This window comes from Belonocnema kinseyi, chromosome 4 (assembly GCF_010883055.1).
Source record: "Belonocnema kinseyi isolate 2016_QV_RU_SX_M_011 chromosome 4, B_treatae_v1, whole genome shotgun sequence".
Lineage (NCBI taxonomy): Eukaryota > Metazoa > Arthropoda > Insecta > Hymenoptera > Cynipidae > Belonocnema > Belonocnema kinseyi.
Window position 1 is genome coordinate 10335617 of NC_046660.1, and position 24182 is coordinate 10359798.

The 24182-nt window shown below is 22.3% G+C and overlaps 1 protein-coding gene across 2 annotated transcripts in view; it reads right to left on the reverse strand.

The window, feature by feature from the left end:
- LOC117170643 (vacuolar protein sorting-associated protein 13) overlaps positions 1–24182 on the reverse strand; it is a 171335-nt gene that overhangs the window by 53153 nt on the left and 94000 nt on the right. Inside the window, exons 28-33 of one of the 2 annotated variants that reach the window (XM_033357554.1) lie at positions 22687–22866; positions 18594–18755; positions 18357–18520; positions 12621–12741; positions 12315–12539; positions 7212–7427 (exon numbers count right to left, since the gene is read on the reverse strand). In XM_033357554.1, coding sequence (XP_033213445.1) covers positions 7212–7427; positions 12315–12539; positions 12621–12741; positions 18357–18520; positions 18594–18755; positions 22687–22866 — 1068 coding nt within the window. Of the gene's footprint in view, positions 1–7211; positions 7428–12314; positions 12540–12620; positions 12742–18356; positions 18521–18593; positions 18756–22686; positions 22870–24182 lie in introns of both variants that reach the window. The other variant, XM_033357553.1, reaches the window with a different exon arrangement.

Here is a 24182-nt window from a genome sequence, read left to right on the forward strand (position 1 = left end):
ATGAATTCTCGACAAAAAATGTAACAATTGACATTTTAATGGAAAGAAAGGATATTCCAATAAAAGAGATGAATCGAAAAGGGCAAATTTTGAACCAAATTATGTCATTTTCAACAAAAATTTGCATTTTCAAGAAAATGAAGTAATTTTTAACCAAAGGGTTGAATTTTTAAACAAAAAATTACTTTTCAACAAATCAGTGTAATTTTCAACTAAAAATGATGAATTCTCCACACAAAGATGTAATTATTGATATTTTGACGGAAAAAAAATATTCCAATAAAAGAGATGAATCCAAAAGGGTAAACTTTTAACCAAATAATGTAATTTTCAACGAAAAAAGGATGAATTTTCAAACAAGAAGATTAGTTTTCTAATAAAAAAGACGATTTTTAAACCAATTTGTCTAGTTATAAAATAAAAAGAACGAACAACAAACAGAAACAGTCGTACTCTTAACAAAATAGTTGAATTTTCAACTAAAAAGGTTAATTTTCAATCAAAAAGATTAATTGTCTACCAAAAAAGACGAGTTTTAAACCAAACACAATTGCATTTTTTACAAAATAGAGTAATTTTTAACCAAATGGTTGAATTTTTAAACAAAAATTTTCTTTTTAACAAAATAGTGTACTTTTCAACTAAAAATGATGAATTGCCAATAAAAAATGTAGTAATTGATATTTCAATGAAAAAAACAGATGAATCCTAAATAACACATTTTTAATCAAATAATGTAATTTTCTACGAAAAAAGGATGATTTTTCAACAAAGAAGATTAATTTTCTATAAAAAAGACGATTTTTAAACCAAATTATGGAGTTTTCAAATTGAAAGAATGAAAAACAAACAGAAACAGTTGTATTTTTAACAAAATAGAGTAATTTTTGGGCAAATAGTTGAATTTTCAACTAAAAAGATGAATTTTCAATCAAGAAGATTAATTGTCTACCAAAAAAAGACGATTTTTAAACCAAACTGCCGAATTTTTAACTAACAAGAATGTATAACAAACAGAAACAGTTGAATTTTAAAGAAAATAGTGTAATTTTTAATCAAATGTATGGATTTTTAACTAAACGATAACTTTTGAAGAACGATGATTAATTTTCTACCAAAAAAAAACAAAAAAAAACGAATTTTGAACAAAATATACGAGTTTTTAATCAAGTACTGGAATTTTTAACTAAAAATGATGAATTATTAACCAAAAAATTTTATAATTGATATTACAACCAAAAAATATGAGATTTTCAAGAAGAGATGAATTTCGAAACTAAAAGGACAAATCTTTAATCAAATAATGGAATTTTTAACGAAAAAATATGAATTTCTATCCAAAAATGAAATAATTAAGACTACAATTTAAAAAAATTAATTTACAGCGAAAAAAAACGATTTTTCAACAAAGTTGTTAAATTTTCCATAAAAAAATATGATTTATCAACTAAAAATGGAATATTTAAATTCTAATTTGAATTAGACGAAAAAAGACGAGTTTTCAGCAAGAGCTGAATTTTCAACCAAGTTTTTTTCAGTCGAAACTGAAGACAAAAATTCAACCAAATAATTGAATTGTCAAGTTAAAGATCAATTTTCTGCAAAATTGTTTAATTTTCCACGAGAAAATATAAATTTTTAACCAAAATTTACATTTTCAAACAAAGAGATGAATTTTTTTCCAAAATAATTAAATTTTCAACGTAAGATTTGATTTTTCAGCCAAGAGAGAATTTTCTACCAAGAAGAATTTTTCAACGAAAAAAATGAAGATTCTACCCAAATACACAATCATTCAAACCTAATAAATTTCAGTTAAAGGAATTAATTTTAAATTAAAAAAAAAATAAATTTTCAACAAAAGAGTTGATTTTTTAACTAATAACGACTTTTCAGTGAAAAACGATGAATTTTCAACAAAATATATGAATTTTAAACCAAAAAAGACCAATTTTTAACAAAAAATGGAAAAGATAAATTTTCTACCAACGAGATGAAATTTCAACTAAAAAATGAATCTTTAAAAAACAAAAAAATAAATTTTCAACATATTTGTTCCATTTTTACTAAGTAGTTGATTTTTCGATCAAAAAGACAATTTTTCACAAAAAAGTTAGATCCTCTGCCAAAAAAGATTTTTCCGTCACGAGATCAAAATAATTTCAACCATATTGTTCAATTTTAAAATAAAATAAACCACTTTCTTACAAAATTGTTGAATTTTCCACTCAAAATATGCATTTTTAATAAAAAAGTTAATTTTCAATAAAACAGTTGAATTTTCTACCAATATAGTAGAATTTTCCACTAAAAAGGATCCAACTTCAAACAAAAGTAGAATAGTTAAATTTTCAAATAAAAAAATAGTATAATACAATAATAATAGTTAAGTTTTCAACCAAGAATGATTTTTGAGTGAAGTATGAAAAAAGAATACAACCAAATTCTCAAATTTTCAAGAAAGATAAATATTCCACAAAACTGTTGAATTTTTCATTCGAAAATATGAATTTCCCATAAAATTTTTTTTTCTTTTCTAACCAAGCAATTAAATTTTCCCAGAATATTTTCAATTTTCTACCAAACGGTTGAAATTTCAAGCGAAAAAGTCAAATGTTTTACAAAAGAAGTTGAATTTTAAACCCGAAAATATGGATTTTCGAACAGAAAAAATTAATTCAAAATCAAATAGTGGAAATTTCCACAAAATATTTTAATTCTTAACTAAAACAGATGAATTTTAAACAAGAAACGATAAGTTTTCAACAAAACATGGAATATTTAATTTTTCGTTAAAGAAATTATTTTTAAAAAAAATAACCTTAAAAAAATACTTATGTCTTCAAACAAACAAAAATTAATGTTCAACTAAAAAACATCAATTTTGAACCAAAACTGGAATAGTGAAATTTTCATTAAAAAAATTCAATTTCAACCAAAAAATAATAAACTTTAAACAAAAAAGTTTAATATTCAACTAAAAAGAAGAATTAGCTTTCAAACAAAATCAATTGAATGTTCAACCCGAAAAGACAAATTTACAATAAAACTTGACCAAAACTTTAACCAAAGCTAGTTTATAAATCGTAGAGTTAATAATTTTTCTTTTTTAATACATTTTTTCGATAATGTTTCTAGAGTGTGGGTGTAATAAATTAAAAGTGTCCTGTAAATGTTAAAAAAACGTATACGGAACTCTGAATTAAAAAAAAAATCACAAAAAGATAAATAAAAACGAAAGACAAGTATACTTTCTATGTCATGCAAAAACTAAGTAGTAGGATGAATAAAAAATAAAAAAATTTGGAATGCGAAATCGCTCCCACGCGATAAAGTGGCTTGACAAAAATTGTTTAAAAATTTCTATTTTGCACTTTTGAAATTTTTTTCAATAAAAATGTTTTTCACATTTCTGGAGATCAAAAAAGCTTTCTTCAGTGCAGATTTTAATAAAGCTGATCAAAAAAGACCTCCAGGAATGTAAAAAAAATTGAAACTCAAGAAAATTAAAAAATTCTGCAACCATCCATTTTTTAAACATTTTTTGCTACTTTTTAGCGACGTGATGATTTTGAATCCTAGAATTTTTTATTTTTGACCGACCCTACTAAGTAGTAAGCTAATAGTTAATAAGCGATGGATTTTATCCAAAAACTTGAAAAAAATGTATACAGGGTGTCTACTCAATCCTGGACTGAAATTCTCTGCCAATTCCAGATTTTTTCCAGGTCAGATTTAATTTTTCAGTGTTGCGCCATTAAAGTATTTCGCATTTTTTAAATAATCTACTAGAAATATGCATAAAATTCCACGAGTTTATTATAAACAATTTTTTTCAGTTCTTGCAAACCTTCAGACAAATTTTCAAACTAAAAAAAATTAATTTTCAACTAAAATAATAAAATATTTCAGTGTAATAGTTAAATTTTCAGTTAAGAACTTAATTTTTAATAAAATTGTAAAATTTTTAACCAAAGAGATACATTGTTAATTTAACTGATAAATTATCAACAACAAAAAAGTAACTTTTAAGAATAGATTTTAACTTTTAACAAAGTAGTTTAATTTTTAAACAAAAAGATGAATTTTCTTCTGAGTTTCAAAAATTAATTTTTAACCCAAAAAAAAAACTAGTTTTCAACCCAGAAAATCAAATTTTCACCAAAATAGTTACATTTTTCACCAAAGAGATGAATTTTCAATTAAAATAATTAATCGTGAAAAAAGTGAAATTTTAACAAAAGTGTTTAACAATCAACAAGGTAGTTAAACGTTCAACCAGAAAGATGAATTTTCAACTAAAATGATGAAATATTCCACTAGGTTGCACTGGTTAAATTTTCAGTTAAAAAACTTAATAAGAAAAAGGATATTTAATTAAAATAATGAATCTTCAACAACCAAAAAAAAAAATTTTTAAACATTTTATTTTCCAAGTAACTAGTTGAATTCTCAAGCAGAAAGATTAATTTTCAACTAAAATGATTGATCTTCAACTGGAAGAGTTAAATTTTTAACTAAAAAAGAAGAGATATCAATTAAGAGGAATAATTTTCTTCCCAAAAATATCAAGTTTAAACACAATACAAGAATTATAAAAAAAAAGATACATTTTCAACCAAAAATTAAATAGTAACACTTTTAGTTAAAAAATTAATTAAAAACAAATTATGGAATATTCAATTGCTTCAGTTAAATTTCCTGTTAAAGAAATTAATGTTTAAACAAAAAATTACAATTCTAAACCAAAGAGATAAATTTTCCATTCAAATTATGAATCTTAAAAAGAAGTGAAATTAAAAAAAAAGAGTTTCATTTTCAACCCGGTAGTTGAATTTTCAGCCAAAAAGATGGAGTAAATTTATACCAAAAAAGACCAATTTAAAAAAGACATTATTTGTCAACTAAAAAAGATAAATTTTCTACTAAAAACTGAATTGTTACAATTTTATTCGATAAAATCAATTTTCAATTAAAATTATAAAATATTCAACTGTTTCAGTTAAATTTTAAGTTTAAATAACTCAATTTTCACAACAAAAAACAAATTTTCAACCAAATATTTAAATTTTCAACTGCAATAGTTAGTTAAAAAAGGAATTAAAAATTATTTTTTTCGACAAAATTAAATTTTTAACAAAAGAGTTTAACTTTCAACCAATTAATTGAATTTTGAATTGAAAAAGATGAATTCTCAAGGGCAAGAAAATATATGATAGATGATATTTTGACTAAAAAATGTTTTAATTTTAAAACAAAAACAGTTAAATTCCACTAAAAAATATTCATTCTTAAGAAAATTTGAATGGTCAACTTAAAAAGAATTTTCATTTGAGAGGAAAAAAATTCAGTCAAATTTTGGAATATTCAAGCAAATAAAAGATTAATCTTTTGCCAAAAAGAGACAAATTTTCAACAAAAAATACATGAATTATACAAAAAAATAGTTTAATTTTTAACTAAAAAAGATAAATTTTCAACCAAAAATTAAATACTTACATTTTCAGTTAAAAAAATTAATTTCCAACAAAAATGATGAAATATTTAACTCGATATTAGTTAAATTTTCAGTTAAAAAACTAATTTTTAATAAAACATTTCAATGTTAAACCAAAGAGATAAATTTTCCATTAAAATGATGAATCTTCGAAGAAAAGTGAATTTAAACAAAAGATTTTAACTCTTAAGCAGGCAGTTGAATTTTGAAGAAAAAACATGGATTTTCAACTAAAAATATGAATTATCAACCAAGAGGATTAATTTTCTAACGAAAAATATTAATTTTCAACAAAGAGGTCAACCATATGTTCCATATTTTTCGCAAAGGATCATGATATTGCAAAATAAGTGAATTTTTAAATAAATAATTAAATTTTCGACTAAAAATTTCAATATCCAACAAAAAAATAATATAGTCAAACTTATAGTTGAAATTTTATTTTTAACATAACAAAAATAAACGGATTTTCAACAAAATAGTTCAATTTTCCAACAAAATGATAAATTTTCAAATAAAATTATGAATCTTTAACTGGAATAGTTAAATTTTAAACTAAAAAGATGACTTTTCAACTAAAATAATGAATATTTAACTAGGACACTTGAATTTTCTACAAAAAATACAATTTTTCAACGGAACAGTTGAATTTTTAATTAAAAAAGACAAATAATTAACAACAAAAAAACAAGAATTAAAAAAAGTTAAACATGGAACTAAAAAGATAAATTTTCAATGAAAAAAGTAAAGTCAAATTTTTAGATAAAAAAATCCATTTTCAAAAAAATAGTTATGTTTTCAAACAAAAAGATGAATTATCAACCACGAGGATTTATTTTTTAACGAAAAATATTAATTTTCAACTAAGAGCATTCATTTTTTAACAAAAAAGATGAATTTTCAAACAAGAGTATTAATTTGTTACCAAAAAAGGCAAATTTTGAACTTAAGCAGATAAATTTTCAACTAGAAATTGAATAGTTATATTTTTAGTATAATTTAAAAAAATAAAATTATCAAATATTCAACTGTATTGGTTAAATTTCCAGTTTAAATAATTGATTTTCAACAGAAATACGAATTTTCAACCAAATATTGTTATTTTCAACTGAAATATTTTTTTTTCAAAAATGTAATTTAATTTCCAACCAAAGAAACTACTATTTTAACTATAAAGTGTTTTAATTTTAAACCAAAAACGGTTAAATTCAACTAGAAAATAAGTATTCTCAAGAAAAGTGGAATGGTCAACTAACAAAGATTTTTCATTCGAGAAAAAAAGAATATCAAACCAATTGTTGAATTTTTTTAACCCAATAAAAGATTAATCTTCTGCCAAAAGGGACACATTTTATCACAATAATCAAATTAAATTTTCAGTTAAAAAAGTTAATTTAGAATTAAGAAAAAAATAAATAATTTTCAACTAGACAGTTAAATTCAGTAATATAAAACTACTTTTAGAAATGAAACTCATTTCATATTACAATTTTAAAAAAATGTAAGCACCCCCTCAAAAAAATTTCCTGACTAAAAAAAAAAAAATCCCGGAAATTTCTACCTTCTTCCAGGAATATGCATATTTCCAGAAAATTCCAAGTTTTTCCAGTTAATAGACATCCTGTTATCACTCCGAGATTTAGACAGTAAAAAACATATATTGTTTTGTTAATAAAGCAAAAGAATACTAATTTACAAGAGAAATTATACTTACTCTGTACGAAAGCATCAATCCAGTCTTATTTAACATCCAGAATGGACAGTAAATAGCCATTATTACTGAACCATGTTTGAACGATGAATGTATTCCTAAGTCCATAACTACTTTTTGTGCACTGTCGAAAGATTCGAAAGACCAAACCGAAAACTCTGGCGGGTCCGTAGAAATATCAACATTGCAAGACCAGTCTTTTTCCAAATATTGAGAGAGCTGTAAGAATTTTTTTAAATCAAATCAGGAACATTTCCCGGTTTTTCCTGGTCAAGTTTTTCAATTTTTCCGGTCAACTAAACGTAACATATCCATATTTTCCGCGAAAGACAAACATTTTAATTCATGGTTTTCATTCTAAACATTTTTTTTAAACAAAAGAGCAAAACGTTGCAAAATAAATGAATTTTTAAAGAAATAATTAATTTTTCCACTAAAATATCAATATCCAACAAAAAAAATGAAATAGTTCAGCTTTTAGCTGAAATTTTATTTTCAACGAAAAAAAAAAACGGATTTTCAAGAAAACAGTTTAATTTTCCACTAAAGTGGTGAATTTTTCAGTAAAATTATGAATCTTAAACTGGAATGGTTAAATTTTAAACCATAAAATTAATTTTTAATTAAAATTAGGAATATTTAACTAGAACACTAGAATTTTTTTCGAAAAAATACAATTTTTCAATAAAATACATCATTTTTAAAGAGCATAGTTGAATTTTTAATATAAAAAAGACAAATTTTCAACCAAATAGTTGAATTTTAAACTAAAAAAATAATCATTTTTAAGCAAACAGATGAATTTTCAACTAAAACTTTGGAATGTTCAATTAGAATAAGTTACATTTTGAGTTTAAAAAATTACTTTCCACACAAAAAATAACTATAACAAAAAAATACTTATATTTTCAAACAAAGCAATGAATTCTCAAATAAAATTGTAAAATTTTAAATGGAATAGTTAAATTTTAAATTAGAAAGATGATTTTTTTAACTGAAATTCTGAATTTTTAACTGGTCTAATTGAATTTTTGACCAAAAAAATTTAATTTAAACCAAGAAGATTAATTCATACCAAAAAAGACGAATTTTCAACTAAAAAATATAGTTTTTCAACCAAATATTGAATAATTACATTTTTAGTCAAAAATTAATTTTAATTAAACATATGAACCTACAACCAAAAAATTGTTAACAAAAGAGTTATTAAAAAACAAAAAAAAGTATGAATCTTGAACTTGAATAGTTAAATTTTATGCCAAAAAGATGAATTTTCAAACAATAAAATTAAATTTCTAAAAAAGAGACTATGTTTCCACAAATTACATGAATTTGAAAAAAATTGTTTAATTCTTAATTTAAAAATATCAATTTTCAACCATAAAGTTGAATTTTCATTAAAAAAAGATACATTTTCATCCAATTTGTTGAATTTTTACCTAGAAAAGATAAATTTGCAACCCCAAATGGAATATTTAAATTTTGAGTCAAATTAATAAATTTTCAAACAATCTGATGAATTCTCAACTAAAAATTATGAATCCTTAACTGGAATACTTGAATGTTATACCAAAAAATACAATTTTCAATAAAATACATAATTTTTTAATGGAGTATTTGAATTTTAAATTAAAGAAGACAGCTTTTCAACTAAATAGTTGAATTTTATACTAAAAAAATAATAATTTTCAACCGAAAATGGAATACTAAAATTTTTAGTTAAAAAAATTAATATTAAACCAAACACAAGAGTTTTCAACTAAAACAATGTATCTTCAACTAAAATGGTTGAATAAAAACAATTTTCTAAAAAAGATCAATTATTGACAACAAAAACTTAAATAATTAAGTTTTATTTAAAAAAAAATTAATGTTCAACCAAACAGATGAATTTTCAACTAAAGCTTTCGAATATTCAAGTGGAATAAGTTAAATTTTCAGTTAAAAAAATTACTTTTCACACAAAAAACAAGAGGATCAACCTTGAAAGAAAAAGATAATTTACTACAAAAAAATAATTTTTTTTTCAACAGAATACGCGAATTTTCAACGGAATAGTTGAATTTTCAATAAAAAAGGCAAATTTTCATTCAAATTTGTTGTATTTTGAACTAAAACATATTAATTTTTAACCAAAAATGGAATAGTTAAATTTTCAGTTAAAGAAATTAATTTTTAACCAAACTGATAAATTTTCAACTAAAATGATAAATCTTTAACTGGAATAGTTAAATTTTATGACAAAAAGGTGAATTTTCATCCAAAAAAAGATACATTTTGACACAAATTGTTGAATGTTTACCTAGAAAAGATAAATTTTCAACCAAAAATGGAGTAGTTAAATTTTCAGTTAAGGAAATTAATTTTCAATCAAACTGATGAATTTTCAACTAAAATTATGAATCTGCAACTGGTAAAAACGATTACAAAAAGAATTTTTCACATAGTAGATAAATTTTCGAACTAATTCAATTTCTAATTAAAAAATATAAATTTTTAACCAAATAATTAAATGGTTTAATAAAATCCTTCAGATTTAAAAAGTTTAATATTTAACGTTAAAATTTTTAAAGTCATTACAATTTTCATTAACAGTTGATCAACTAAACATGTTTTTTATCTCAAATTGACGATTTCAAACGCTTCTATTTTTTAGTTTTATAAGTCTTTAAAACAGCATTATAAAATTCTTGAAATGAAAAATTTATTCTTACAAATTAAAATTAATTAAAATGAATTCGAAAAAGTGTAAAAAAATCAAAAAAATTCCATTGATTCCCGTGAAACTAGAATGAATTTAAAGGAATTTAAAATAAAAGAGAAGAATTCGATGAAATCCATAAAAATTCAAGGTGAATACAAAAAAATCACATGAATTTAAAACAATTTTAAAATATGAAAAAAAGTTTACTGAATTAAGTGGAATTTAGTGAATTTATAAGGATTCAAGTAAATTATAAAAATTCAAATGAATTCTAAAGAATTTAAAAGAATTCAGGGTGAATTCCAAAAAATATATAAATCTCTTCAAATCTTTGAAACCCTACTAATTTCTAACGCACGAAGTCACTAATGACTACAGAAAAATTCAATTAAAATTCAAAAGTATTCAAATAAATTGGAACAATTTTAGGAATCGAAAAAAATTGATTGTTTTCGATTAATTTTGAGTGAATTTAGAGAAATTTAAAAAGAAAAGAGAAGAATTCGATAAAATTCATTTTAAAAAATTAAGCTAAATTTGAAAATCAATCAAGTGAATTAAAAACAATTAAAAAATACGGAAAAATTAATTGAATTCCGTAGAAATGAGTTAATTAAGAAGAATTCCAAAAAATTTCAGAGGATTCAGGATTAATTATTAAGAATTCAGCATTTAAATTTCCAATAAAAAATATGAATTTTCAACTAAAAATATGAGTTATCATCCAAGGGGAATTAATTTTTAAAAAAAGTTAAATTTTCAATAAATTGTATGAATTTTAACTAAGAACGAGAAATTTTCAAAAAAAAATTGAATAGTTACATTTTTTGTTAAAAAAATTAATTTTTAACTAAATTGATGAAATATTCAACTGTATTAGTTAAATTTTCAGTTAAAAAATTTTTTTTCAACAAAAAAACGAAATTTTAACCAAACATTTAAATTCTCAGTTGAAAAAATTTATTTAAAATAAATTTTTATCAAAAGAGTTAAATGTGAAACCAAAGAAATAACTATTTACATAAAACGATGAATCTTCAGTTACTAATGTCTATAAAACAATTCAAGTTAAATCCAAAAGAATTCAAATGAATTGGGACAATTTTAGATATCGAAAAAAAATTGATTGATTAGAACAGATTTTTAGTGAATTTAGATAAATTTAAAAGAAAAGAATTCGACCAAATTTATTGAAAAAATTAAGCTAAATTTAAAAATCAATCAAGTGAATTGAAAACAAATCAGAAATAACTAAAAATATGAATTATCAACCAAGGGGAATTAATTTTTTAAAAAAGTCAAATTTTCAATAAATTGTATGAATTTTAACTAAGAACGAGAAATTTTCCAAAAAAAATTAAATAGTTACATTTTTAACTAAATTGATGAAATATTAAACTACATTAGTTAAATTTTCAGTTAAAAAAATTAATTTTCAAGAAAAAAAAAACGGATTTTAAACCAAATATTTAAATTTTCAGTTGAAAAAATTTATTTGAAATAAATTTTTATGAAGAGTTAAATTTGCAACCAAAGAAACGATTATTTACATTAATTGATGAATCTCCAGTCACTAATGCCTACAAAACAATTCAAGTTAAATTCAAAAGAATTCAAATAAATTGGGACAATTTTAGGAATCGAAAAAAATTCGATGAATTCGATGAAATTCACTGGAGAAAAAATTAAGCTAAATTTAAAATGCAATCAAGTGAATTGAAAAAAATTTAAATATATGGAAAAATTAATGGAATTTGGTAGAAATGAGTTAATTTAAAAGAATTGTAAATAATTCAAGAGGATTTAGGATTAATTATTAATAATTCAGCACGAATTCCAAATGAATTGCAAAAAATATTTGAAAATCTCGTCACAAAAATTTCTGAGAATCTTTTAAAATTTTCTAAAATATTTCGAATCCTTTAATGTCTTTTAAAAGCCCTGGAAACTTTTTAAAGTCCTTGAAAACGCCTGAGAATCTTTTACAATGATCTCAAGTATTTCAAATTCTTTTAAATACCATTAAATTACTGAAATCAATAAAAAATTTCTTTTTTATCTTTTGAAATAATCCAAATTATTTAAAATCCTTTCAACTCTTTTAAAATTTTCTTAAAGGTCCTGAAAATCCCAAGGAATTTGAAAAAAAAAATACGTTTAAATATTTCAAATCCTTTGATCATTTTTTTACTTCATCCTCACGATCAACTAAATTAAAACTTACGAAAATTTGAAAAATCGATTGAAGTAGAATAGAGTAAATTAGAGTAAATTTAGAGAAATTCAAGTGAATTAAAAAAACTTAAGATAATTACAAAGAATTTAGGTAAATTCCAAATCTCTTCAAAATTTGAAAACTCTACAAAATAGTTTTAGTAACAAAGAAAAAAACGAGATTTCACCTTGATGACGATCGTCGATTTACTGGGATCTATCGTGGACAATTGTAAGGTCTTACTAGCCTCTATTTTGACCTCTTGTGCAGTACCAGTTTGGCAAACGGTTATATCAATTGGTAAGAAATTTTTCAGATACACTGATGGATACAAGTGAACATTGTAAATTGTGCTTGCCATTGTGTGTCGAGTCGTATTTTCAAAATACACTTGTTCAATTTCACCCACAGCCTAAAAACATGAAAATTTAATTTAAAAAAATCTTTGCCCAAATAGGACAACAATGCCAAAATTTCCATTCAAAAAATATACCTGCACATAAAATGGTTCACTCCTTTCCTGTTTAGAGCGAGGTTCACATTTCAGAAGTTTTGTCATGGATACGGTTTTTTGCAAGTCTTTCCAAATAAATGGTTCTATCGAAACCATATATCTGAAAATAAATTCAAGAGTTGATTTTCATGATTTGATTTTAATTATTTCATTCTGGTCCTAAAATTACTCACAAGAAGAAGCCAAAGAAACATTTTTTAAAGGAAAATTTGGGAATACATTTTCTTTTAATCAAAAGATGAATTTTCAGACAAGAAAATTTATTTTCTACCAAGAGACGAATTTTCAACCAAATAGTTGAATTTTTTCAACTTAATAAGAATAATTTTCAATCAGAAATTTTTGATAAAAAAATTATTTAACAAAGTATGTTGTTCAATTTTCAAACAAGTACTATTATTTTTTCAAAAAATTCATTCAAAAATTTACCCCAAAAAAGTAAAATTATTTAATACATTTTATCTGCTAAAAGTCAAGAGAGGAATTTTTAACCAAAAAGGATAAATTTGCAACCAAAAATTGAACAGTTAAACTTTCAGTTCAAAAAATTAAATATCAACAAGAAAAACAAACAAATTAGTTCAACTTTCAACCAAGTAATCGGCATTTTAAGAAAAATATTTGTATTTTAAATCAAAAGCAGTTTAATTAAACCGAAAAAGACAAATTTTTAACAAAAAAGTAAAATATTCAAATAAAACAGATAAATTTTCAATCAAATAGTTGAAATTTTATCCAAAAAGATAAATTTTCAGACAAGAAGAATTATTTTCTATGAAAAGACGACTCTCAACAAAAGAGTTGAATCCTCAACAAAAACAGATTTTAAACTTGGAAAATATGAATTTTCGACCAAAAAATAATAATTGAATCTTCAATTTAAAAAATTAATCAAAAGAACACGAATTTTAATAAAAGAGATAAATTTGTAAACTAAAAAATATCAATTTCCAAACAAAAAAGGGATAGTTCAATTTTAAGTTCAAAAAATAGATTTTCAACTAAAAAATAACGAATTTTCAGCCAAAGAGATGAATTTAAAACTAAAATTTTGAATGTTCAAATAAAAAAATAAATCTTACACAAAGTAGTTCAATTTTCAACTAAGCAGTTGCATTAAACTAGAAAAACAAACATGTTTTTAACAAATAGATGAATTATCAACTAAACAAGATCAATTCTCAATCAAAAATGAAATTATTAAATTTTCAGTTACAAAAAATTGGGTTTGAAACAAAGTTAATTTTCTACAAATAAAAGACGAATTTTTAAGCAAATAGTTCAATTTGTGATTAAGAAATATGGAATATTTTAATTTTCAGTTAACTTAATATTTTTTCAACCAAAAATTTTTGACTTAAATTAGATTATCTTTTTAAAATTTTAAGCTGTTGAATTTTCAACAAAAAACATTTTAAATAACAGTTAAATTCAATTAAAAAAGACGAATTTTTCAACAAATAGTATAATCCTCAACCAAAAAGAAGAATTTTCAACCAAAACAATTTTAATTTAAAATAAAAAACATTTTAATTAATGCAAAAAAATTAATTTTCAACAAAATAGTTGAACACTTAACAAAATCTGATATATTTGTAACTAAATAATTAAATTTTTAACCAACAGATGAACTTTCAAAGAATATTAATATTCTAAAAAACAAAATTATGAACAATTATTTGATCTAACTAGTTGAATTTTAAACTGAAAAATCAATTTTCAGCAAATGAACAGAATAGTTCAACTTTCAGTTAGTTCTAAATTTTTAACTAAAAAGTTCATTTTTAACCAAATAATTTAATTTTCTACTAAGATAGTTAATTTTTCAACCTAAAAAGACGAATTTTCAATACAACAGTCCAATTTAAAAAATAAAACAAACTTTTAAACGAAATTTTAGAATTAAAAAAAAACATATCTACTAAATAATCCATTTTTTATTCAAGAAGATAAATTTGCAATGAAAAATGTTATAGCTGATATTTCAACAAAAAAGATTTCAGTTTTATATCAGAAGGAGTTGAATTCAACCAAAAACGGCACATTTTCAACAAAAAATAGAACCTTCAAATACAACAAAACTTTTGAACAAAATTGTTGAATTTTCAAAAAAAAAAAAAAAAAGAATCCTAGAAAAAATGTCATATTTGATGTTTCAGCAAAAAAAGGTTTTAATTTTAAATAAAAACATTTGAATTCAAGCCAAAAAAACTAATTTTCAACAAAATAGTTGAACACTTAACAAAATCATATATATTTGTAACTAAATAGTTCAATTTTTAACCAAAAGGAAAGCTGTCAAACTAGATAAATACCCTAAAAAAAATTTATGAATAATTATTTTATTTAAATGGTGGAATTTTAAACTAAAAAATCAATTTTCTGCAAATAAACAGAATAGTTTAACTTTCAGTTAAAAAAATTAATTTTCAAACAAAAATAACAAAATTTAAAAAAAAATCGATCTTCATTTGGAAAATTAATTTTTAACCAAATAGTTGAATTTTTTACAAAAATAGTTAACTTTTCAACTCAAATAGACGAATTTTCAAAAAATAACAGTCCAATTTTCAAGAAAAACAAAATTTGAAGAAAATTGTACAACTTTCAAAATAATAATTAAATTTTCTACAAAAAAATTACAATTTTTATCAAAAAGATTCAATGAAAAATATAATAGTTGATATTTCAACAAAAAAGATTTCAGTTTTATGCGTAACAGAAATAGTTTTTTTTTAACCAAAGAATACGAGTTTTTAAGACAAATGTCAACAAAATTGTTGAATTCATAAAAAAAGGAAATTCTAACAAGGGATACAAGCAAGTAGTTGAGTTAAAAAAAATTCTCAATAAAATGCAATAATTGATATTTCAATAAAAAAATTGAATTAAATAAAAAAGATGACATTTTTAGAAAAAACAGTGAAATTTTCAACCCTGACATAAGAATTTAAATAAAAAAGGATGAATTTTGAATGAAAAGGTTAAAATTGCAATAATGTTATTAAAATTTTCCACCAAATAATAAAACTTATGTTCAAAAAAGGTGCCGGGCTGCATTAAATTTTAAGCCCTTAATAGTTGAAAAAACTAATATATTTATAACTATAAAAATAAATTTTCAACCAAAAGATGAACTTTCAAACAAGAACAATTTTCTACAACAACAAAATAATTATGAACAATTTTATCTAATTAGTTGAATTATAAACTCAAAAATCAATTTTCAGAAAATAAAGAGGACAGTTCAACTTTCAGTTAGAAAAATTAATTTTTAACCAACAAGAAAATAATTTTAAAAAAGATTTAAATTATCAACTAAAAATTTAATTTTTAAACAAATAGTTCAATCTTCTACCAAAATAGTTCATTTTTCAACCAAAAAATACGAGTTTTCGATAAAACAGTCCAATTTTCAAACAAAATAAACTTTTCAACAAAATTGTATTATTTATAAAAAAATAACATTTTAACAAAGGAGTTCAAGAAAGTAGTTGAATTTTCAAAAAAAAAAGAATTCTAGAATAAAATGTAATGGTTGATATTTCCATCAAAAAATATTTTTATTTTAAATAAAAAACATTTGAATTTAAACAATAAAAACTGATAAATTTTTAACTAAATATTTCAATTTTTAACCAAAAGATAAATTTTCAAACAACAAGATTAATTTTCTACCAAAAAAAAAAGAATGATGAACAGTTTTATATATGTAATTGAATTTTCAACCAGAAAAAACCTTGGAACAAAATTGTAGAATTTTTAAAACAATAGTTAAATTTTCTACCAAAAAATACCATTTTTAATCTAAAAGATTCAATGAGAACAAGAAAAATTTCAACAAAATTGTTAAATTCATTTAAAAAAAGGAATTTTAACAAAGGACTCGAACCCAGTAGTTGAATTACAAAAAAATAGTTATTAACAAAAAATGTAATAGTTGATATTTCTATAAAAAAAAGATTTAAATTTGACAGAAAAAAGATTTAAAATAAATAAAAAAGATGAATTTTGGAGAAAAAACAGTTAAAGTTTCAACCCTATAAGAATTTCCAAAAAAACAAACTTTTGAACAAAATTGTATATTTTATAAAAAAAAGAAATGTTAACAAAGAAGTTCAACAAAGTAGTTGAATTAAAAAAAAAAAAGAATTCTAGAAAAAAATGTAATGGTTGATATTTCGTTAAAAAATTATTTTAATTTTAAATAAAAAACATTTGAATTAAAATATATATATATATATTTAACAAAATAATTTAACACTTAACGAAAACTAATGAATTTATAACTAAATACTTCAATTTTCAACCAAAAGATAAATCTTCAAACAAGATTAATTTTCTATTAAAAAAAAAGAATGATAAACATTTTATTATAAATTGTCGACTGAAAATTCAGTTTTCAACAACAAAAAAACAAATAGATCATATTTCAGTTTAGAAGAATTAATTTCCAACCAAAAAGACAAAAATTGTAAATTAAATCAAAAATTTAATTTTGAGCCAAATAGTTGAATTTGTTACTGAAACAATTAATTTTCTAATCCAAAAAGACGAATTATCAATAAAAAAAACAGTCCAATTTAAAACAAAAAATAAACTTTTGAACAAAATGATAAAATTGATAAAAAAAGAAATGTTAACAAAGGAGTTCAACAAAGTAGTTAAATTTTGAAAAAAAGGAAGAATTCTAGAAAAAAATGTAATGTTTGATATATCGATCAAAAAATATTTTTATTTTAAATAAAAAACATTTGAATTCAAACAATAAAAACTGATGAATTTTTAACTAAATATTTCAATTTTTAACCATAAGATAAATTTTAAACAGCAAGATTAATTTTCTACCAAAAAAGAAAGAATGATGAACATTTTCATATATGTAATTAAATTTTCAACAAGAAAAAACTTTTGAACAAAATTGTAGAATTTTCTAAACACTAATTGAATTTTCTACCACAAAATACCATTTTCAAACAAAAAGATTCAATGAAAAATATAATAGTTGATATTTCAATCAAAAAGATTTCAGTTTTATATTACAAAGTTATTTTTCAACTAACAAATACAATTTTTCAAGAAAAATTTCAACAAAATTGTTAAATTCATTAAAAAAAGGAATTTTAACAAAGGACTCGAACCCAGTAGTTGAATTACAAAAAAATAGTTATTAACAAAAAATGTATTAGTTGATATTTCAATAAAAAAAAGATTTGAATTTGGCAGAAAAAAAAGAGTTAAAATAAATAAAAAAGATGAATTTTGGAGAAAAAACAGTTAAATTTTCAACCCTGAAATAAGAATTTCCAACAAAAAAGTTAATTTCAACCAAAACAAACTTTTAAACAAAATTGTATAATTTATTAAAAAAAAAAAGAAATGTTAACAAAGAAGTTCAACAAAGTATCTAAATTTTCAAAAAAAAGAAGAATTCTAGAAGAAATGTAATGGTTGATATTTCGTTTAAAAAAATTTTAATTTAAAATAAAAAAAATTTGAATTAAAAAAAAAATTCAACAAAATAATTTAACGCTTAACGAAAACTGATAAATTTATAACTAAATATTTTAATTTTTAACAAAAAGATAAATTTTCAAACAACAAGATTAATTTTCTATAAAAAAAAGAAAGAATGATTAACATTTTCATATATGTAATTGAATTTTCAACAACAAAAAATTTTGGAACAAAATTAATTAAAATTAAAAGACTCACCCTTCAACGTTGAAGAAAAGCCAATAAATATTGGTAGGGGTGTAAACGGCATCTAAAGGAAGATTTAAACCTTCATCAGGGTTTACAGTTCCGACTCGTTCAACCTCATTTCCTCGTTTTGTCATATAATAAACAGATACTGGCACATTAAAGTGATTGTAAACCTAAAAAAAAGTTTTATGGACAATAAAAAAATGATTGAACCCAACCAAAACTGGTAGAAAATTTTTTTCCTACCTGTAAAACACTTCTTAACATGACGACAGTGCTGCCCTCGTCGACTACGACATCAGAAACTATTCCCCATTCTTCGGATCCTTCTTTTCGATGTTTCAAAGAGAAGAATCGCTTATCTGCTCTTAGTACGGGGATTTCTAATTTGCCTGCAATGCCTTTAAACTGGAACAGTAACATATTATTTATTTATTTATTTATAATAAAATAAATCAAGGTGTCTGCCCGACGGACATTTTTAAATTTCCGGGTTTCTCCCGGTCAATTGTTAATTTTATTCGGTAAATTCAAGAAATTTCTAAACGCTTTAAAAGATTCCAGAGAGTTACGATTTACAACAGGAAATTTCAGAAAAGAATGATTATTCTGAGATGGAACATCAGGTAATTTTTGGTCATAATAATTCTAATTTGGGAAGAGAATTTTTTTAAAGAATTATAGATTAGAATTAAAACTATTTGCCTCAATTCCCGCGCCATATAGGTAATTATGTTCAACACTTTCTACTATAATTCAGATTTCCATTCAGATTCTCCATTTTACTAAAATTTAGAAGAGATAATTTTCAAATCAAATTTTCAAATTATGACGATTTCTGACTTGAAACTGGTATTGTTTTAAATTCCTTTTATTCTTAACTAGAATTAAAACTATTTTCTAAAAACCCCGCTTTATGTCAAAAAGTCTCTGTTGCAATTCAGAATTATATTTATTTATAACATTTTATACTATAATTCTGAAATACAGTAACTCCCTTTTTCTAAAATCTGAAAGAAAGAAGTTTCGTATTCTGCCTTCATTAAAATCAGAATTATATTTATTTACAACATTTTGTATTGTAATTCAAAATCATAGTAACTCCCTTTTTCTATAAATTGGGAGAGAGAAGTTTTCAATTCTAGAACATTTTTATTTTCAAACAAAAATATTTTAATTAAAATAAATTCTGGTTTGGAATGAGGAATTTTTTAAATCTGATAAACTTTTACTTGAAACATGATTTTTTTTGTAAAATCCCTTTTTATAAATAAAAATAACTTTCCCAAATTTCATGCTCCATGTAAATAATTCTCTGCTCAACAACTTTTTCTACTATAATTCATTAGTAAATGAAACTGGTATTGTTTTAAATTCCTTACTTCTAAACCAGAATCTATTTCAGTCAGAATTATATTTATTTACAAAATTTTCTACTATAATTTTGAAATATAGTTAAAATATTTCACTATAATTTGAAAGAAAAAAAGTTTCGAATCCTACCAAAATTATCTTTGCAAAAAATATATATTTTTTTTGTAAATCCAAATTATAGAAATCAGAATTAAAATTGTTTGCCAAAATTTCCCGTTTCTGGTAAAAAAATAACCTGTTCCAAGATAAAATTAGGATTTAAAAAAAAAATTCCTGTTCCGAAGTTAAAATTATACTTACTTACGGAAATTCCCTGTCCCAAAGTCTAAATTATAATTTTTTATGGAAATTCCTTGTTTCGAGTAAAAACTACTTTTATTTCCAAAAAATCCATGCTCGAAGTCATAGTTATATTTATTCAGAACAATTTCTATTATAATTCCAAATCATTGTGATTCACTTTTTCTAAAATTTGGGAGAGGGAAGTTTTCAATTCCAGAAAATTTTTATTTGCAAAAAAATATTTATTTTTAAAAATTCTTGTTTTTAACGTGGAATTTTTAAAATCTGACAAATTTTTAGTTGGAAGAGCGATTTTTTAAAATGCAAACTCCTGTAAAAAAACAAGAATCCAAAGACCAAATTTGTACCACAACAAACAAACAAAAAAACTCCTATGGTAATCTGAAAAAATTAAAATTAAAAAATTTAAAAAAAAATTGAAATTCCTTTCATCTTTTTTATTTTTGTCCGAAAACTATTATTTTTTCAGATTATAATAGGAGTTTTTTGTCTTTGTTTATTCGTTCTGGTCCACAATTTAAATTTCTTAAGTTTTGATTTTTTATTGTAAATTCCCTTTTTGTAAATTAGAATTAAAATAATTTCCCAAAATTTTCTACATCATGTCGAAAATTATCTGTTCGAAGACAAAATTATAATCCTCTTAGAAAATTCCCTGTACCAGATCACAATTAAATTCATTAAAAAAAATTCCTTTTTCCAAGATACAATTAAATTTATTTCAAAAATTCCCTGTTATAAATCAGAATTGTACTATAGAAATCATTTAATTCTATTTAATAGGTTTTTTAATCCCTTCTTCTAATTTAGAATGAAAATTCTTTTCTAAATTATAATTCTTTACGGAAAATCCCTCTTCCACGTAATATTTACAGTTATTTAAAAAAATTCCCTGTTCCCAATCAAAATTATACTTATTTACAAAAGCGTCTATTATAATTCTAAAGTATAGCAACTCTCTTTTCATAAAATTTCGAAGAGGAAAGTTTCAAATATTGAAAAAATTTTATTTAAAAAAAAAAGGATTTTAAAATTTTGAAGAATTCTGCCTTTGAACAGGGTTTTTTTTTAAATTCCCTTTTATGAAGTAGAATTAATACGATCTTCCAATCATAGCATAAGTTTCTTGCAATTTGGAAGTGTGAAGTATCAAATTATGAAGAACTCTGACTTTGATCAAGGATTTTTAACATACTTCTCTACTAAATCCGAATTAAAATTATATTATAAATTATAATTCTTTATGCAAATTCCCTATTCCTATAGTTAAAATTACATTTATTTACAAAAGTTTTTATCTATTATAATTTAAAAAAATAGTATCTCTCTTTTTATAAAATTTTGAGGAGGAAAGTTTCAAATTTTGAAAAAAAGGATTTTAAAATTCAAACAACTTCTAATTTAAAACAAGAGATTTTTAAATTTCGAAGAATTCTGAGTTTGAACAGGGATTGTTTTTGAACATTCCTTTTATAAAGTAGAATTAAAATAATTTTCCAAAATTTTCCATCTTACGTTAAAATTTTCCGCTTTCAAGACAAAATTACATCCATTTACAAAATTTGGAAGCAGAAAGTTTTAAATCGTGACAAATTTTGTTTTTGAACAAAAAAATTATTTTCTAAATTATAATTCGTTATGGAAATTCCCATTTAAAATTATATTTTATTATGAAAGTTTCTACCTATATTCCTAATAAGAGTAAATCTCTTCTTATAAAATTTCGCAGAGGATAGTTTCCAATTCTGGACAAATTTTATTTAAAAGAAAAAGGATTTTTAAATTCAAACAAATTCTGATTTGGAACAAGGAATTTTGAAATTTAGAAGAATCCTGCCATTGAATAGGGATTGTTTTTGAAAATTCATTTTTATAAAATAAAATAAAAATAATTTCTAAACTTTCTAAAATTATTTTCTAAATTATAATTCTTCATGGAACACAAGTTTCTATTTCATAAATTCTAAAAAATAGTAACTCCCTCTTACTAAAATTGGGAAAAAGAGTTTCAAATTCTAGACAATTTTTTATTTGAAAACAAAGCTTTACAATTTTTTTAAAATTCTAATTTGGAAAAAGAAATTTTTTAAAAAAACTTCTGACTTCGAGGTGGGTTTGTTTTAGAAAATTACCTTTTTATAAATTAGAATTAAATTAATTTTCCAAGACTTTCTGCGGTCTGACAAAAATTAATTGTTCCAAGAGAAAATTGTAATTCTTTACGAAATTCCCTGCCCTAGACACAAAATTATCATTCTTAACTAAAATTTCCTGTACAAAAATACAAATAAATCCAAGTCTGAATAATTCTAATGTTTTACTTAATGAAAAAATATTGCTTTTATTCCCTGTCCCAATCCAGAATTATAATTCTTTTAGAAAATAAATTGTTTCAAATAAGAATGAGACATATTTGCAGAATTTTCTATTAAAACTTAGGAAATTGTAAATCCCTTTTCCAAAAATTTAAAAGTTTCAAATCGTGCCGAATTGCAGAAAATTCCCTATGTCAAAGTAAAAATTCTAATTCCTTGCAGAAATGGCCTGTCCCAAAATTAAAATTCTGATAAATCTCTCAGAATTAAAGTAATAAAATATACGAAACTACTTTTAATTTGCATAAAATAACATAAAAAATAAATATTTTTTAATGTTTACATACCGAAATGGTAAACTTGTGATGAGCTGTTTGCTTCACGTGTTCGGCTCGGAGTACCTCAAGCAATTTAACTTCTTCTTTTCGAAATTTGGGCGCCAATTCAATTGAGGCACCAGACTCAAGAATCACTTCTGTGTATAGAGATTTCTCATCATCCATCGGTGTTACTCCTTCTTCCATCACCTGCTAAAATCAACATTTTCGTATATGTATCGAATGATTAAATTAATCAGATCGTTTGAATTTTTACAAAAATCTACCTGCAATTTTTGTGAAATAATTCATATCTTTTTTAAATATTCTTAATCTATCTGAAATCTTTGCCAAATATTTTACAATATTTGAAATGGTTGAAATATTGAGAAATCATTACATTCTGTGAAGTAGTTTAAATCTATCCGAAATCTTTGCGAACTATTTCAAATATTTTATAAATATTTAATCATATTTTTGAAATGATTGAAATCTTTTTGAAATTTTTTTGAATTTTTTTTTAATCTATCCGAAATCTTTATGAAATATTTGAAATCAATTAAATCTTTGGGAAAACATTGAAATACTTATAAAATGTTAGAAATTTTTTTGAAATGATTGCAATCTTTGCGAAATCTTTGGAAAATCAATAAAAACATTTGAAAATATTTTTGATCAATTATGCCTTCGTGAAATCTTTTCGAAATATTTTAAATATTTTTGAAATATTTTGTAATATTTGTAAAAATGATTTAAATTTTTGGAAAATCATTGAAGTCTTTGTGAAATATTTTTAAACTATCCAAAATTTTTGCGAAATATTTAAAATCCTTGTGAAATCTTTGAAATCTTTAATAATATTTGTAATATTCTTCAAATGTTTGCGGAACATTTGAAATCTTTCGAAAATCATGGAAATCTTTGAAATATTTTTGAAAGATTTGTGAAATCTTTATGAAATTATTAGGACATAATTTATTCCTTCGTGAAATCTTTTTAATTTATTCTAAATAATTGCGAAATCTTTGCGACATATTTGAAATATTTTTAAAATCATTGAAATCTTTGTGAAATATTTTTAAACTATCCAAAATTTTTGCGAAGTGTTTAAAGTCTGTGAAATCTTTGAAATATTTTGAAATATTTGATAATATTTGTGAAATTCTTCAAATCGTTGGGAAACATTTGAAATCTTTGGGAAATCATTGAAATTTTTGAAATCTTTGAAATGTTTTTGAAATATTTGAAATCTTTACGAAATTATTAGATCATTTATTTCTTCGTGAAATCTTTTAAATTTATTTTTAAATATTTGTGTAATCTTTACGACATATTTAAAATATTTGCTAATATTTTTGAAATATTTGATAATGCTTGTGACATTCTTCAAAACTTTGCGGAACATTTGAAATCTTTGGAAAATAATTGAAATCATTGAAATATTTTTAGTTTATTCTAAATAATTGCGAAATCTTTGCGACATATTTGAAATGTTTATAAAAGCATTAAGATCTTAGTGAAATATT